At 42.4% G+C, this 17,216-nt stretch overlaps 2 protein-coding genes across 2 annotated transcripts in view; one reads left to right on the top strand and one right to left on the bottom strand.

Annotated features, from left to right (window-relative positions):
* Positions 1–8,147, top strand: part of PIAS1 (protein inhibitor of activated STAT 1) — a 30,536-nt gene extending 22,389 nt beyond the window's left edge. Inside the window, exons 6-14 of the mRNA XM_015811895.2 lie at positions 650–784; positions 2,440–2,545; positions 3,323–3,396; positions 4,141–4,301; positions 4,591–4,721; positions 4,852–5,026; positions 5,993–6,135; positions 7,152–7,189; positions 7,814–8,147. Of these exons, the coding sequence (XP_015667381.1) occupies positions 650–784; positions 2,440–2,545; positions 3,323–3,396; positions 4,141–4,301; positions 4,591–4,721; positions 4,852–5,026; positions 5,993–6,135; positions 7,152–7,189; positions 7,814–8,110 (1,260 nt within the window). The 3' untranslated portion in view covers positions 8,111–8,147. The remainder of the gene's footprint in view (positions 1–649; positions 785–2,439; positions 2,546–3,322; positions 3,397–4,140; positions 4,302–4,590; positions 4,722–4,851; positions 5,027–5,992; positions 6,136–7,151; positions 7,190–7,813) is intronic.
* Positions 8,148–12,564: 4,417 nt separating this feature from the next.
* On the bottom strand, positions 12,565–16,814 carry CALML4 (calmodulin like 4). Its single transcript, XM_029283334.1, has 4 exons — positions 16,790–16,814; positions 15,702–15,848; positions 13,394–13,582; positions 12,565–12,662 (listed from the first exon to the last, which is right to left on the bottom strand). Exons 2-4 carry the CDS (start codon positions 15,781–15,783, stop codon positions 12,565–12,567), a joined length of 369 nt encoding a protein of 122 aa, XP_029139167.1. The 5' UTR covers positions 15,784–15,848; positions 16,790–16,814.
* Positions 16,815–17,216: the final 402 nt, after the last annotated feature.

Raw genomic sequence — 17,216 nt, 5'->3', positions numbered from 1 at the left:
AGCTCAATTTCTGGTGATATTGCAAACATGACTAGTTAGCTTTTTTGTCAACAATATGGAAGTGGTTATTATTCCCTCCTTATAGGATTCTTTATTTTTACTACCCAGTGTAGCCTACTGCCCTGGGGTGACCTATTAATCTCTCATCCCATACACATTGGTCTCCTAGGAGTTGGTGCTCACCTCCTGGTGATTTTGTGGACATGTTCATTGAATCTTTTTTTGCAACTAAGTACCAATGAAACCTGATCTTGCTTAGCTTTTGAACTAGGCAAAATTGGTCAGGTCATCTGTTTCAAGCCCTCCGTGTATATTAAGGGGAATTTAAAAAAAAACTAAACAAAAACTCAAAAACTTGATTTTTCTCATATAACATATTTCATTCAATAGTGCCCGAGAATTGACTTTCCTCTTCCGTATTGTCTTGGCTTTCTTGTAGTATGAAATGAATTTCTGGTCTTTGACTAGTTGCAGTTATCTGTGAATCTCTATCCCCCTATCTCATAAAGGGAAGTTAGGGGTGTATGGATCTCATCTTAATCCCCTACCAACAAAAGGGACATAATGAACTACTTCAAATATTGATGTCAAGCAAGGTCTGCTTTCCTTAGTCATTTTCATAATGGTAACTTGAATTATGGTGTTTCAGGGCTATCTTCCTCCAACTAAAAACGGGGTTGAACCAAAGCGACCAAGCAGACCAATCAACATTACTTCACTGGTGCGACTATCCACAACAGTACCAAACACAATTGTTGTCTCTTGGACTGCAGAAATAGGAAGAGTAAGTAATGTTTTTGATACAGAGCAAAATGATTGGGAGAAGGGATTGTTACATATAGCCAGTGAATCAAAGTAACTTTGTCTGAACGTAATGATTTCAAGAAGTATTTCTGGGGCCTTTTGTAGATTGGCCATGTCTTAGTATATCTGGTCAGATTGAAAATAGCAGGACTAAGTCAACCTGCTGAAGCTTCTGGTGCAGATCTGGTCATTGTAAGAATACCTTTTTTCAGACTTTGTAGTGTAAATAGAACTGATTATGAAGGGAGGAGGTGAGGTGCTATTTACTCTGTGTAGTCGAACAGAGGCTGGACATGTCTCTGTTGGAGATGCTTAAGTCTGGATTTCAGCCCCTGGGGGCGAGTAGACGGTTCTTTCCAACCCTGTGATTCAATGACATCCGCGTTTGCGCCTCACGGCTGACCTAGCGATGTTTCTGGAATCTGTCAGATTCCTTTGTAAAGGTGAATCGGGGCAGGGCTTGGATTTCCAGACATTGGCTTTTCAACCCAAGCAAAGGGACAAGATTTCTCTGTTGTTTATCGGATTTCTGTAAAGCCACTTGAGGCAAATTGCTTCTTTAGAGTTATGCTGGCAGTATGCTATTTGATAATTTTATCTCTTGACCAAATTGGAGCATTAAAGGGATGTGTGATAGAGCTCTGTGTAAGTTAGATATTTTACAAATTGTGGCAGCTTAATAAACAATGTTCAATTTAGAAAAAGAAAAAGGGGAAGTGGAATGTATATCTGTATATATATGCATTTGTATATATGAATGTTTGTATGCAGACACAGACACCCAATATTGGTACCCCTCTACTTTGCCCCCAAAGAATCACAGGTTGCTGTGAAATAGGTTGAGCTGGAAATAATGTAATCCGTCATTCTTTATTCCATAGTTAATAGAGTTGATATTTTGCTTTTGATATATAAGTGCCTGCCAGGTAGGTCCATTGGAAGTTCAAACGGTCCATAAGTGACTAGTCATAAATCAAAAACTACCTGTATGTGGCTCTTGGAGTTCAGCCAGGATATTTTTGAAGCTTTCTTTGGGTTTTTTCTCCACTATTTAAATTATCCTTCTGTTCGGTCTGGGCCAATTTTTCTATTGTAGCCACGTGCAGGAAAGAAGGGCTACAGTCCCAGGAACCTTCATTTCCTTGATCATCTGAACAACCACAGGAACAGGAACAGGCACGGCTCTTTACCCCTCCCCGTCTTGGCTCTTTTCTTCCTCCTTGGGCCTCATTCCCTGGGCTGCCCCCAGTGATACAAAGAACCCGAATCAGCACTTTTCTCCATTTAGAGAGTCCTAGTGGTTGATGTGGGATTGAAGACTCATATACTACCAATTAAAATAATTACTCTGCTGGAATGATCACTGAAATCTAGTGATATTGTTTTAATTTCTAAGGAGTACCAGTAATTATGCTGGTTGGCGCACGGTGATCTGTTAAATGACCGCATCCTACAGCCTAACCCTCTATATTTGTTCTAGGTGCAAAGAATAAAAATAACTTTCATTATTTACCATATCTTCCAAAAGTCAGTGAGAATTTTGTTTCTAATTCCAAACTTCATGGGAATTTGGAAATAATAAAATGCATTCCTGATAGGTAGACTAAATAGTTCTTTCTCGTGTTTTCCCTGCAGTCTTACTCGATGGCTGTCTACCTTGTCAAACAGCTGTCCTCGTCTGTGTTGCTACAGAGGTTACGAATAAAAGGCATCCGGAACCCCGACCACTCCAGGGCACTAAGTACGTCTACTAGATGCAAGCTCCGGGTCTCCAGTAATTGGGAGAGAAAGACACTGCAATGACGGTCCCACTTATTCTTCTTTCATTGTTTTAAAATGTTTAAGTGTCTTAACTATAATATGTTTTTGAATTGTAAGTTGCCCAGAGTCATTGACTGAGATGGGCAGCTATAGAAATTGAATGAATGAATGAAGAATCCTTATAGTCAGCATTGGTGACCTTCCACAGCTGGAAAATGGGCCACCCCAGGTGGTGCCCCTCCCTGCTGACAGCCGGGCAGGCAGAGGTTCCATTTTCTGGGGCGGCCAGGTCTGTTTCCTCAGGTGAGCAACGACACCTTGCAAAAGAGACCTTCCTGAACTGTGGCGACTAGCTGGCCTGGCCTGCTTTTCTTTTGTCCTCAAGAGGGCTGAGTTGCACCCACTCTCGATTCGAGCAGAGGTCCCCAACCTTTTGGTCGCCAGGGACTGGTTCCGTGGAGAGAGCTTTTCCTCGGACCGGAGGGTGCGTGGTTTTGTGTGCTGCCTGCATCCCACGGATGGGGGTTTGCTTGTTTTGCGGACCGGTTGCTGGCATGCCGTGGCCCACTACTGGTCCACGGACCGGGGGTTGTGGACCCCTGCCGTGGAGGATTTTACTGTCAGTTCTTCAACTGATTCGCTCAAAACCCGTTCTGACTTTAACTCAGGAAATGCACCAACTTGCTATCCCGGCTCCATTGGGCTGTTACGCACCTTCTGATGGACGTTTCATTTTTGTTTTCTTCCTTCTTGACAGTCAAAGAGAAGCTGACAGCAGATCCTGACAGTGAAATAGCAACAACCAGTTTAAGAGTTTCTCTTCTATGCCCAGTAAGTGTGTTTCTTTTTACAATTCTTTCCTCATTGTATTAAGTGCAGGTAGTCCTCGACCTATGACCACAATTGAGCCCAAAATTTCTGTTGTTAAGTGAGACGTTTATGAAGTGAGTTTTGCCCCCTTTTACGACCTTTCTTGCCATAGTTGGTAAGTGAATCACTGCAGTTGATAAGTTAGTCACCCGGTTATTAGGTGAATCTGGCTTCCCCATGGAGTTTGCTTGTCAGAAGGTCGCACAAGGGGATCACCTGACACACACACACACACACACACACACACACACACACACCGGGACGCTGCGCCCATCAGAAATATGAACCAGTTGCCAAGCATCTGAGTTTGGATCACATGATCATGGGGATGCTTCAAAGGTGGTAACTGTGAAAAATGGTTGTAAGTCACATTTTCAATGCCATTGTAACTTTGAACAGTCACTAAATGAACTGTTATAAGCCGAGGACTCCCTGTATCTACTATACAATGTCACTTTGAATGTTAATTCACATGTCTGGCAATAATGCCCCCCTGGGAAGATGAGAGTCATTCTCTCTGGGAGAAGTTGAAGGAATTCATTCATGCCTATGTTCAGGGCAGAGTTTGCCTTCAACTCTCCTGTTCATCTGTTTGCTTTCCTAGAGGCTTTTATGTGGCCAAAAAGGACTCTTCTTTTGTTAAGCCGAATTTTCTTTGTATTTCAGACTTAATTATTCAATTCACTTTTTTTTTTCTTTTAAAAGCTTGGCAAAATGCGACTAGCAATACCTTGCAGGTCTCTGACTTGCTCACACCTTCAGTGTTTTGATGCCACCTTGTACATTCAGATGAATGAAAAGAAGCCGACTTGGGTGTGTCCTGTCTGTGACAAAAAAGCACCCTATGAACATCTAATAATTGATGGGTGAGTACCTTTCAGAAGCCGGGAATAGTTGGGAAACATCTGTTCTAGAGACCTTCTGGAAATAATCTAAGGCAGCCTTGATGATGGGTGGACTTCAGCTCCCAGAATTCCCCCACCAGTCTAGCTGGCGGGAGAATTCTGGGAGTTGAAGTCCACCCATCTTCAAGCTGCCAAGGTTGAGAAAGCAGCTTCAAGCTGCCAAGGTACTAATTTGTATTTTGATGCTGCCTTTCCATATTAGGTCTCCTGTATATTCAGGATGATTTTTAAGGAAGCTTCTATTTTATAGGTTGTTTATGGAAATCCTGAAATATTGCACAGATTGTGATGAAATTCAGTTTAAGGAAGATGGGTCATGGGCTCCTATGAGATCAAAAAAAGAGGCCCAAGAGGTGACCACATCTTTTAATGGTGTAGAAGGTGAGCTTCACAGTAACTCGTCTGCTTTTTAAAACATTTTTCCTCTTTGTTGCTTTGTGTAGTTCATGATTGTGCATTATGTGACATATGGCTTCAACTTACTGTGATTTCAACATTTGATTGTTCCTAGGCTGCTTAAGTTCTTCTATGGATCATCAGGTGTCTTCTCATCAGTCAAATAAAAACAAGAAGGTTGAAGTAATCGACTTAACCATTGACAGTTCATCAGATGAGGAGGAAGAGGAACCACCTGTCAAGAGGAGATGTCCATCACTGTCTCCTGTGTCACCCATTAACAGCAAGAGGTGAGATAGTGACCAAGGTTAGAGGGAGACAGGTAGTTCTCGGCTACCAAAAGGTACTTGTGACCCAGTTCTGAAGTTACAGCAGCCAGTTGCCCTTCCCCCACTGTCCCATAAGCACATTTTGGGTACTCAGCAACTAGCCCACCTTTACAGTCATTTGCAGTGTCCCTAGCCACAATTTACAACGTTAGTTGCCCAAACTTGGCATTTAGTTCTATTTTTCAGCAAAACCACCCCATAGCAAATAATGGGTTCACTTAGTGACCAAGAAGGACACTTTATGACCACAGCGGGTGCATGTAACTGCCACAAAAAAGTCATAAAATTGTGTCCAGTTGTTTACAACCATCAGGACTTACAACCGTAATGGGTCGATTCCATAATTATTACCTGTACTGCAATTTGTGGTTCCAGGTAGGATGTGCAGATGGAGTTCTCACTTTCATTTTGGGATCCTCATCAAATCTTGTCCACTGAAGCATGGTTTTGGGGTGACAAAATAGGGTTTCTTTCACATTCTGTGAAAATGGTCGATAAACTTAAGCTTTCATGAAAAGGTAGCGTATCTGCAGTTCCCACTGGCAGCCTTTCACTGCCCCATATTCTGAGGGAAAATGTATGACCCAGTCAGGCTTATGTCCTGTCAAGACTGTGCTGCAGAAATTACACAGGGAATTCCACTTCCCCTTTCCCATGGGGGAGAGAGAGTCCCACAGCTAGTGGCCTTTGGAGATACGGAGGGGAAGTGGATGGGTGAACCCTGTGTCGAAATGCTGATAGGTAGCAGCACAAGGCTTAATAAAAAAAGCCGTGGAAGAGAAGTAAAGAATCTCGTAGCTTGTCTAATGACAAAGGAAGCACTTGCCGTTTGGCAAGATGAAAATGCAAACATCTAGTTCTGAGCCTCAGTGGCTGTTGGTGTGGAGGGTTGTGTCTTGTAACTGACTTCCAGGTTTCCTTTTCTAGCCTTTTAAGTCTGCCCCACCAAGTCTCTCCTGTTTCAAGGACTCCCAGCCTTCCAGCTGTTGACACAAGCTACATCAACACCTCACTCCTGCAGGATTACAGGCATCCATTTCATATGACTCCCATGCCTTACGACCTCCAAGGTAGGCTGCTGACCCTGGAGACGCTGGGGATGGACGCTGGGATTTTCTGGGGAATGGCGGGATCTTACCTTTGGGCCCCTTTCTGTGGAATAAACAGTGTTGAAGCTGGACTACATCTTAGGCTGAATTCTGTCATTTCCCCCTCCCCCCAACGCATTCTGTTAGCTTGCTTTGGTGCTTAATAAAAGCCCCGGGTCTACAGTCCGAGGGATGGGGGAGGCAAGCGGGGTCCGCTGTGATCATTTTCAGATCAGTCTATTCAGAATAAGCATCTACCTGAAAGGAGAGAATGTACCTTGCAGTGACTTGGTTGGTTTTTGGAGCAGAAACAACCAAGACCCCCTTGGAGACAAACACACATATTGAACTGGGCTTTTTGTCATATGCACAGAGGAGAGTTGTGAGAAAAGAGAAATATTTTATTTATTACTGCAATTTATGTGCTACTGGATGGGTGGTCCAAATATTTGGGGTCACATTGTGTGCAAGGAGAGGGTACCCTGATCAGCCCTTCTCGTCCAAATCATCCAAAACTGCCCCATCCAAGGTAGGCCACAGCTGACACATAAGATATCACTGAGCAAAGGGCCTGAAAGAAGTGAACTGTGACCGTTTTTCACCCTTACGACCGTTGCAGCATCCCCACAGTCACATGATCAAAATCTGGGCGCCTGGCAACCGGCTCACATTTATGACGCTTACAGTAGTCTGGAGCCATTAATCGTTTTTTGTGACCTTCTGACAAGCAAAGTCAGTGGGGAAGCCAGATTTACTTAACAACCTTGTGACTAACACTACCTTGTGGCTGCATTGATTCACTTAACAACTGTGGCAAGAAAAAATGTCAAATGGGGCAAAACTCACTTAATAATTGTCCTGCTTGACACTTTGGGCTCAATTGTGGCCGTACGTCGAGGATCTAGCTGCATTTGGTTCAGCCTCAGAGGTTGCCATTTTCTCTGCTAAACTCTCTTTCTTTGAAGAAAGTGAAAATATCTTCATTTTGTTCCCCACAGGTTTGGACTTCTTTTCTTTCTTACCAGGAGACAATCAGGTATGCTGTGTGTTAATTTATTTGCAGTATTCATATATTTCCAGAATCTCCAAATGATCCCAGCATTTTAGAGTGTAGAAGTACACTTAATACATAATATAACATCCCTAATTATCCAACTAACTTAGTCATCTTTATGGTTAAAGGTACAGGTAAAAGTTACCTGTAGCTACTGAGGGAACTTGATGTGATTGGCAAATTCTCTTTTGCAAGGCAATAAATATCTTGGTGTACTAAAATGCCCTAATGTGGTGCAGGCATCCAGTGACACAAGTTGCGTAAAATTGTGCCAGTGAACTTCCGAAAGGAGAGCTGCTCTGCCCAGCTCAAATCTCCCTGGCTTCCCGCTCTCTTCCCTCTTGCCATCAGATGAGCTTCCAAGAGGCCCCTGCCTTCATTCAGAGGCTGTGGCTGATATTCCCAGAGCATCAGCCTTCCTCTCTCTGGCTTCTGAACGTTGAAACGCGCTCTTTTTTTGCCCCTGGTGCCCTGACTCCAGATCCGAGATTTAGCGGGGCCTTTCCATGGCCCGGGCTTGGGAAGCGCCCAAGTGTCTTTCCAATGATCCATGCCTGGGTGTCCTTGATCCTCCCTGGTTTCAGCAGCCTTTTATCTTCTTCCCAGCATTACAGCACTTCCATTTTGGCGGCCGCAGCTGCCGCCGTCTCCACTTCCGATGATCAAGAACTCTTGCACTCCCGGTTTTTCCCATACACTTCGTCGCAGATGTTCCTGGACCAGCTGAGCACAGGAGGGAGCGCCACTCTCCCCGCCACGAATGGCAGCAACAGCGGCAGCAACAGCAGCCTCGTGTCCTCCACCAGCATTCGGGAGGCCCACGGTCACCCCGTGGCCAGCAGAAGTAACACAGACCCCACCTCTCTCTTCGGCGTCATCCCAGACATTATTTCTTTGGACTGAGCTTGGTTGAGGTGTCCCTGGACTCGTGGGCGAAGAGATTTGCAATTTTGTTTTACCTTATTTTTGTTTAGAAATGCAGATAAGATTTTCCTTTTTTGTAGGGAAAAAAAGATGTGTACAGAGAACAAAACTATATTTTCAGTTGTACTTTTGTATATAAACCTAAGATAATTTGACTGGCGAAAAACAATTACAAAAAAATTACAAAAGCTCCCGACATAATTGCTTGGGATTGGAAGACTTTTCCCCTCCCGATTTGTGCGCTGGTGGGCTTGTTTTGAAGCTTTGACTCTGAACCACATAATTTTTTGTTTGTTCACAGCAGTGCTAGTGGGGGAAATGGTGCGCTCGAAACCTTGAACATCATAGGGGACTTCTGATTCTTGAGGAAACAGATGGCATCCACCATAATTGGAGAGAACTTCTCCTTCCTTAGGGTGGGCTGCCTTGGCAAAGTCTCTCTGGACAAATGCTTTGAATCAAATTCAACGTTTGCAATTGGATCGGACCTTCCTGCTTTTCTGCTCTGTTTGTTTATCCTGAAGCGGGACAGAGGCAGTTTCAGTTACCGAAATTCCATAGCATTTTCTTGTGTGAGTTGGATGTAGGTTTTTGGAAAGTGGCTGTTTGTTCTGAAGTGGACCCATGTTTCTTCTCTGGATTGTTTTTATTAGCTAGCTCTGCCTTGGTTTGCTCATAATTCAGATTTCACGGTTCTGCTCTTTGCTGTTTGCCATTAAGGAGCTATTCCACTCCGTTGGATGAGACCAAATGGCTTCCTAAAATCTTAAAGGCACACTTTGTTGAGATAGTTCCTTGGCAATTAAAAGGTTATGTCTGGAGAGTTAAAGACAAAGAAATTGGTGGAATTCTTAGAATGTGTTTAATAAATAGAGCCAACCCATCAACATTTAAGCGGAATAATGTAATTTCAATGAGTTTATTGTGCAGCTGACAATGTCAACAGCCATTGTATGCACCAAGGTTCAATCCTAGAAAATATGGGGGGGGGGGGGTGCTTGGGAAAATGTGCCCCATTGAATTGAGTAGGATTTAGCAAAACTAATATTTGAATAAATAATCTCTAGGATTGGGTTAAAGAGTGGCCCATTAAAATATGACTAAAAGTCCTACCTTTTGAATTTCAGCTTAGTGGAAAATAACAATCTATAAGATTATTATCCCCCTCCTTTCCTTCAAAACGTATTAAATGACTTCAGCATTTTTTAGTCTGTTAAATTCTTCTGAAGGAAGACGTGGGCCCTACCCTTTTAGCATTTGTAAATCCCACACTGAGGGATGAATGTTTAGTTAGAAAATATTTTTTCAAATTGGCTGATTTTTGAAAAAGCATTTTTTTCCCTAATTAAATAACAAAACATGGAAATTGGAAGATTTTAAAAGGAAAATGACGGGGAAGTCAAGTGAAATTTGCTGCATGCCAAAATCTGTCTTGAGGTTAAAAGATTTTATAGCTCATCTTTAAAATCAAGGTTTAAAAACACGGAAGATTTCAGCAGGAGGAAGGAGAGTGGTGAGAGAAGCCTGGCCGTTTTGTTTCGTCTTCATCAGAAGGCCCATTCGTTCGCTGGCTCTCTGAGCCATGTCTGCAAATGGCAGCATTTTTTCCAAACTCTTATTTTCAAGACTGTCCTTCAGTGAAACTTAAATCAGTGACAAGCTACCAATTTTTAATCTTAAATGTTTTTTTTATATAGACCTCAGAAACGTTATATTGGATTTTCTGAAATACATCCCATTTGCCATTTAAATTTTGATTTGAACTTTAGGAATGTTTGTTTATATGTATATGTGTGTGTATATATGTATTTATAGATATGTGCGTGTGAGAGCGAGGGTATGTGTTCTGTTCCATGCATGTATTCTATTAATGTTTGGCCAATATGTTTCTTTGCTAGTTTCTAATTTATTAAATGGCAGTAAAAGTTACAAGAACCAAGTAGAAAACAGTAATATTTTCTAAATTCACTATAGCTTGGGGCATTAAAATTAATGCTGGCTTGAGAATTATACCTTAACGTTCAAAACGTGTCCTCTCTGTGTTCCAAGTGAAGATTGGCAAAAGCCAGGGCTGTGGCTGCAGAACAGAATTGGCGCCATTCTCTTGAAAGTCTGCGGCTTTCGATTTGACATTTTTTCATAGTCCAAATAATTGTTTTAATTAAACACTTTGCATATATGTTCGAATAACACACCGTAGCACATTGTAAGATGTGCGCTTTCCAGGTTGTTAAGCTAAGGAGTGCGGGCACAGTGTGTGTAAAAATTTGTTGAAGTCACGCTCTGTTTATTTGTGATGGAGAATCAGCACATGTACAGTAAATGCATCAGGCAAGTAGCCGTGTGAAGCTTGTTTGCACTGACCGTGACTCGTGCGTCCTGTGTGTGATCTGCGTGTATATCAGGCCCCTTCTGCGTCTAGCTTAAGAAGCCGAATTTATGCGCTGCTTTGAGTGTGTTGGTGGAGAGGATGCTGAGCTTTTTCTTGGGGTGACCAAGGTGAGGTCTGTCAGAAGAACTTTGATCCTCGTCTAATGAAGCATTAGGCGTTGCTGGAAGCAGAACTTCCTCCACGTGAAATTAACGTGATAATTATGAAAGGAAAGGTACCTCCTGCTGGTACTCCAGTTTTTCAATGAACCAAATAAAAACCATCTCTGACTGCAAAGGGATGGGAGAGGTTGCACCTGAAAGCAGCACTGAACGTTTTGAATGTGAGATAGTAAATAACATCCCAAACTCTCCTATAAATCTTTTCTACTTAAATGAGAACTGGGCAGTTAATTAAGTCAGAACATGCATCAGACTTTGGGAGTTACTACATATTTTGATTACAGGGTTTTCTTCTGTAGTAAGATGTCCTTGCCAAGCTAATTTTTGACAATGGTAGATTTTTTCAGGGAAGCAAAGGGGTCTGTTTTGCTTAATTTAACAATGTAAGATATATTCTATGGTTTTCATTTTTGTATGTTTGCTTTTGTGGGGGAGGAGGTTCACTTTTTTCCCACAGAGAGAGAGTGTGGATGTGTGTGTGTGTGTGTGCGCTTATTACTTGTACGTCTTGTTTGTACTTTGTGTGCGTTGTGCTCTGTGTGTGTACACACAGATGCAAGATTCTTCTATAATAAGAGTGATTTTCAATCACTTCTGTGGGCATTAACTAGATGCATCATTTTCCTTGTTAAAAACCTGAATGCAAAACCAAAATTGCAACCAAAACTCGCAGTATTTTAATGGCATTCCCGTGTTTCTTCTTTTCCCTTCTGAAACATAACCAAAGTGTCAACCTGAAGCCGATTCTTACTAGTAATTCTGCTGTACTTTGACTAAGCTTTCCCATTATATTAAACATTTCATAGCTTTTTCATAATTTAAAATTATGGTTTTCTTATTTTATTTTTCTTCGGTAAGAGCTTTGATTTCTATTGAACTAAAACTGCCAGAGGCCCCCAGTGTGTGCTGCTGTTAATTGTTCTGATTAACAAAAGGGAAGAACCGATGTATATAAAGTGAAAAACAAAAAAGTGATTCCATATACTCAGATCTGTGATTCATTGCCTTAAACTTTCTCCTAAGTTTCCATACAGCATGCCAAACAAGTTTTAAAAAGTGGCTTTTAAAAATGTATAGTAGACCAATGTCAGTTTGTATAAAAGTACCAAGTGAAAATATTTATTACATGCATTGGAAGAGAAATGGTTTACCCTATTGAATGTTACTTGTTTATGTAAAACATCTTTAGATGTAATAAAAAACATTATTATGTTCTCTCTTGTGGAATAGCTTGTCGTGGATGCACAATACAGACTGGGTTTGCAAGAGATAAATTCTTGGTAAAATGGGTAATGAAAAAGTCTATTCAAAAAAACCAGTTGCCCCTTCGAAAGAACCTTCATTGTAGCTTGCTACTTCTGCCAGGAGGCACCGGCTGTCTTTGAAATCGGGAGCTGCCAAGCTGGAGCCCGTGCAACACTCCAGGAGTCTCTGGGAACGTCGGGGTGGCCGTGGGATGATGACTGCACGGCTCCTTGTTACAAGGTTCCCCTGAGAGCCTCCGGTGCCAGTGGCTGCTTCTGATGCTTTCATCGCACCGAGCTTGGTGACCACAGCGCAGCTGAATCATCCCGATCCCTTGCAATGCGCTGCCTCACAGAATCCTGCTCTATAGACTGCATGATACTGAAACATCTTTCCAGCTTGTAAGCACCTTCTTTTTGACTACTTAAAAAATTAAAGGAACTTAGCTGAACCAGAAATAAGCATAATAGATTTTACACAGAAAGAGCCAACATCTTTGCTTAACATGTTTCTTTTTGTTTGCCACAAAGCATTTATTTTTTAAGACAAAAAGGCAGGCAGACCCCAGGTTCCAAGAAGAATTGATGAAGGCTGCACGCAGCATGGTTGCCTTCAGCCAAATATCTTTTTGTAATTCAATAATCATCAGCTGGAAGTGTGATTGATTGAATTAAGTCTTCATACCTCACCAGTCCGTTGTGTCCCACTTTGGCGTTCTTCAAAAGGGCGTCCACTGTAAGCAATGGCAGATTAATTGAACCACTTCAGGTTACAGCTATCCTCACAGCTAAAGGAAACGATGGAACAGGTGGTTCCCACATCACAAAGGCACATGAAGTAGGAACCTGGTTTGAAGCAGGTTGAGGTCTGGAATATGACAAACTCCCAAGTATGGTATAGATCAGGGGTCCCCAACTCCCAGTCCGTGGATCAGTACCGGGCGACACAAACAAAGCCCCATTTGCGAGATGCAGGCAGCACACCAAACCACACACCCTCCAGTCCGTGGAAAAACCTCTCCACGGAACCAGTCCCTGATGCCCAAAAGGTTGGGGACCTTTGGTATAGATCAATAGCAATAGCACTTAGACCCATATACTGCTTCACAGCACTTTCCAGCCCTCTCTAAGCAATCTACAGAGTCAGCCTATTCCCCACCCCCCAACAACCTGGGTCCTTGTTTTACCACCTCGAAAGGACGGAAGGCTGAGGCAATCTTGAGCCGGTCAGGATCTAACTCCTGGCTGTGCGCAGAGTTTGCCTGCAATACTGCATTCTAATCACTAGGCTACCAGGGGGTTGGTGGTGTTAAAACTAAGAATAACCTCTAGAGAGCCACGTAGATGCATCAAATGTCTGGACATGGACGATGATTATTATAACTCCGAGTGCCGAGGTACCACTGTAACTGAGAAAGGCCCTCTTCCAAGGGCCAAGGGCCAGAGATCTTTGCAGGAGACTCACCTTCTTCTTTGGATAGCTTTTCTCCAAGGTTCATCAGCTTAGCCTGCAGTTCAGCCACTGAGATGAATCCGGTCCTTTGCTGGTCCAGCATTAACATGGCCAGGAGGATTTCATTCCTTGGGTCTTCCTGCTGTATTTGCCTATACATGATGGTCAGGAAAGTTGAAAACTCCAGTTCTTCATTCACATCTGTAAGTGAGAAGGAAGGTGCGAGGCCAGCACTGTATAAGAAGGTACTATTAAAGCCCATCACCCAGCCTGTCTCGCCATATGAATCAGAGTAGTCTGCTTGTCATCCTAAGCTGGTATGGAACCTAGAACCAAATGTCAATGCCATGGCTTCTTGCCACTCTGGAGTAAGGAAATGCACAAATACATTTTGAAATAGTCTACATACAATAAGGAATACAATAGAAAGTTCCTGATCTCCCCAAACTCTGCCAAGAGGGAAAAACCCTAGCCCTGCCTGCCTGCCCACAAGGAAAATAGTTCTAGCTTTACAGGCCTTTAGGGAGATTCTCAGTCATCCAGGTCATGGTTGTCCCAAAGGTGCTTTTTCAAGAAGCAACTGGATTCCCTTGGTTTTTCCTTGAAAAAATTTCACTTCTCATCTAAGAAGCTTCTTCAGTTCTTCAGAAGGTTGAAGAAGGTTCTTGGATGAGAAGCTAAATGTCTTCAAAATAAAATAAAGAGAGCCCAGTTGGCTTTTGAAAAAGCACCTTTGGAATAGCTTTACAGACCTTGCTCCACCCCACCCCCAAGGGTCAAGGATAGGTCCAGGTATCAAAAGGTGGTCCATTTCTGCTCCGGGCTGACATCCTAGTTTCCCAGAGTGACTAGATGCCTACTTTTTTAAAAGGAAGGTTTAAAGATTAAAAAAATAGTTTGAGGCTTTGAAAGTTTCCTCAAACTGTCCTGATCATCTTTTCTCCTGCATCATCATTCCATGATTAGAAAAGGATAATTCATATCCTTGAAAATGAACTGTATTTCATAGTTCAGCTGATCTTTCCTTAAAGTGTAGAATTGTTTTCATTTTATTTCTATAATACCAGAATAAAAATTGCAGAACCAATTCAGTGATGATTTATAGCAAGCTCTTCAAATTTCTTTAACAATTTTAGATGCTGATAAGAGTTCTAAAGATCTTCTTTGCCAATGGTGACTATATTCAAGCAGAAGTCCAAAAAAGCTCCCAATTCGTTTAAACTGAATAAATCTGTGGAACAAAAACTGCTGAGATTTGCATTTCAAAAGCTTTCCATGTTCCCAACTTAGAAAATTACCTTAGAAGGGTAAAAATGCCACAAGGCAAGAATGGAAGATTATTTTCAAAAGGATTTATTTTCTTTAGAAAGATAACAAACCACGCACTAGAGAATATATATAGCTCCTGGCTGAATTGTGCATTCTTGGTATTCTCTGAGCTGGATAGTAGAACATTAGTTCTCAACCCCGGTCTGTGGTGGCCTGTTGGGAACCAGGCTGCGCAAGCGAGCAAGTGAAGCTTCATCTGCGCATGCACGGGATCTAGGTTGCATGTGCAAAACCATTCCTCCTTCCCCAGTCTATGGAAGACAATTTTATTCCCCAAACCGGTCCCTGGAGCCAGAAAGGTTGGGGACCGCTGCTATAGAACATTCTTGCAGATGTTTTGTTACCAGTGTATGCACTGATGTTACTTGGACAAATAATGAAATTTGCTGGACAACCATTTGTCTGAAATGATATAAATTCTCCTGCTCAAGCAGGGGGTTGGACTAGATGACCTCCAAAGTCCTTCCAACTCTGTAATTCTGAGTTATTTCAGCCCCTTTATTAATGATCCTTAATGTAGACCTTTCTCTTTTCTCATCTGCTGAACTTTTAAGATGAATTAATACGCTTACAGCAGAACATTAGGGAGCCCAAGGCAGTTCCTACTTTGCCATTTACTGTCACACATAAATTTTAAAGGTAAAAGGAAATCAGCCTCTAGTATCAGCATCATACTAGAAAAATGTGCTCAGCTTGAATTGTTATGCATTTTCCAGGTTCAATTAAGACTTGTGGACTTCAGTTCCCAGAATTCCCTGGCCAGCCATGCTTGCCAAGTTTGGAGACCCCTGCTTCCTACCATGGATCTATAGCTGCGTCCCCTGGAACCTTTCCAAATAGTGCCAGTGGCACACTCTTTTTCTGTAGTAGAAGAACACGTGACTGGGAATGTACTGTATATGAATTACTTTTAATGTTAATTAAATATGCAAATTTGGCTGATCTCCAAATGTTAAGTGGGGGGGGGACGGCAGAGGAAAGGCAGGGAGACACTTACCGATTTTGTGGAGCTGAAGGTGCCTGGCCACCTCTCCTAGAGTTGGGCTAGTGCCCAAACTGCGCATGACAACCATCAGATCGCTGGCCTTGATTCTGCCTTTCTGCCTTTTGTCATACAGGGAAAAACATTCCTTGAATTCTGTTCAGGAGAAAAAGAGAAGGTGGTTTCTGAGGCTGGGAGGCAAGAAAAGCTGAGCTGGGGGCTGAACTCTCCACAGTAGGGAGGATAAACCCTAAAGATTATTTCAATTCCTACTGAATTTAAAAGAAATTAATGATCATGCGGTTATTATGACTATATCCTTAAAAGCCCAGATGTCTTCATCCTTGACTTTTGGTGGGCTCACAGATGTGTCTACAAGGTTTTCTTGGCAGGGATGATGGGTCACTATCCTCATCTTCTCTTATGTCTTCCTGACTTCTTAGTTTTAGCCTACAACAAGGAGCCTCCCTTCTAGCCTCCATCCAAGTACTAACCAAGAGATATCCTGCTTCGTTTTTGAACTCAAACAAGATCACTCAGGGGCTGTTACTTGCTGAGACATTTATTTATTAAATTTGTACGCTGCCCACCTCACAGTTCGAGGCAAAGTCGCCCACATATTAGTTATTTAATTATTAGATCCTTTCTCCAGACAGGGTATATATATTCTGTCCTCCATTTTCCCCCACAACAAATCCTGTGAGCTTGGTTCATCTGAGAGTGCAGGTAGTTTCAACTTATGACAGTAATGGAGCAGGAACTTTTAGCTAGGGATCAGTTGCAGGTTTCATAGATGAAGTTGTACAAAAATATTTTCCATCACATGTTTTTGAGATAAAGAAGTTGACACATCAATGGGCAAGGAATTTCCAAACGAAAATCAACAGAATGATAACATCTGGTCTTACACATTCTTTCATACAGAAGGGGAAAGGGATCTGTTTATTACAGCTGCAAGGCCAGACATACAGAAGGGGAAAGGGATCTGACCTATCACCCCAGAAAGCTGGCGTGAAGTTTCCTCAAGGAAGACCAGGAGGCAAGAAATAAAAGAGAAGGGTACGAAGCTTCCCTTTTGAAATGAGAAAGATACGTACCATTGATCTGATCCTGGGTTAGAAATTTTGCCTGCAAGACAAAAAGGAAAAACAACAATGAAATAACTTCATTCTGCTCTACAAAATAAGATTCCCCAGCCAGCCAGCCACAATCCTGGGCAAATTGTCCGCAGTCACCATTGGAAGGTTTTGGGGTGCAGATCCTGGTTCTTCCCTGCCTGCCCTGCCTGCCTTCCACGCCCAGCTTCCTCGCTGATGAAGGGGCGAAGTCCGCTCATCCCAGAGAGCGGTAGCAGGTGTAATAAATACCTTTTGCTGTCATGGATATAATCCAGGTTGCAGGTCAAATTTCAGCTGAAGTGATAGCTGCTAGCCAAGCAACAGCAACCAGATTCGGATGGTTCTTCGTTTGCAGGAATTATTTTTCAGCTCTCTCTTCTTGACAAGGACTTGAATTTTTTACTGC

The sequence above is a fragment of the Protobothrops mucrosquamatus genome, unplaced genomic scaffold, assembly GCF_001527695.2.
Source record: "Protobothrops mucrosquamatus isolate PMUCROS unplaced genomic scaffold, P.Mucros_1.0 scaffold56, whole genome shotgun sequence".
NCBI classification, from domain to species: domain Eukaryota; kingdom Metazoa; phylum Chordata; class Lepidosauria; order Squamata; family Viperidae; genus Protobothrops; species Protobothrops mucrosquamatus.
The sequence above is the reverse complement of the archived record's forward strand: the minus strand, read 5'-3'. Positions and strand labels throughout refer to the sequence as shown.

Coding starts and splice junctions, on each gene's coding strand:
- CALML4 (XM_029283334.1), bottom strand. CDS start 15,783: ATGGTTGTCATGCGCAGTTTGGGCACTAGCCCAACTCTAGGAGAGGTG. Junction 13,583..15,701: donor GCTCCACAAAATCGGTAAGT/GTCTCCCTGCCT, acceptor TCTCACTTACAG/ATGTGAATGAAGAACTGGAG. Junction 12,663..13,393: donor AAAGCTATCCAAAGAAGAAG/GTGAGTCTCCTG, acceptor CATTGCTTACAG/TGGACGCCCTTTTGAAGAAC.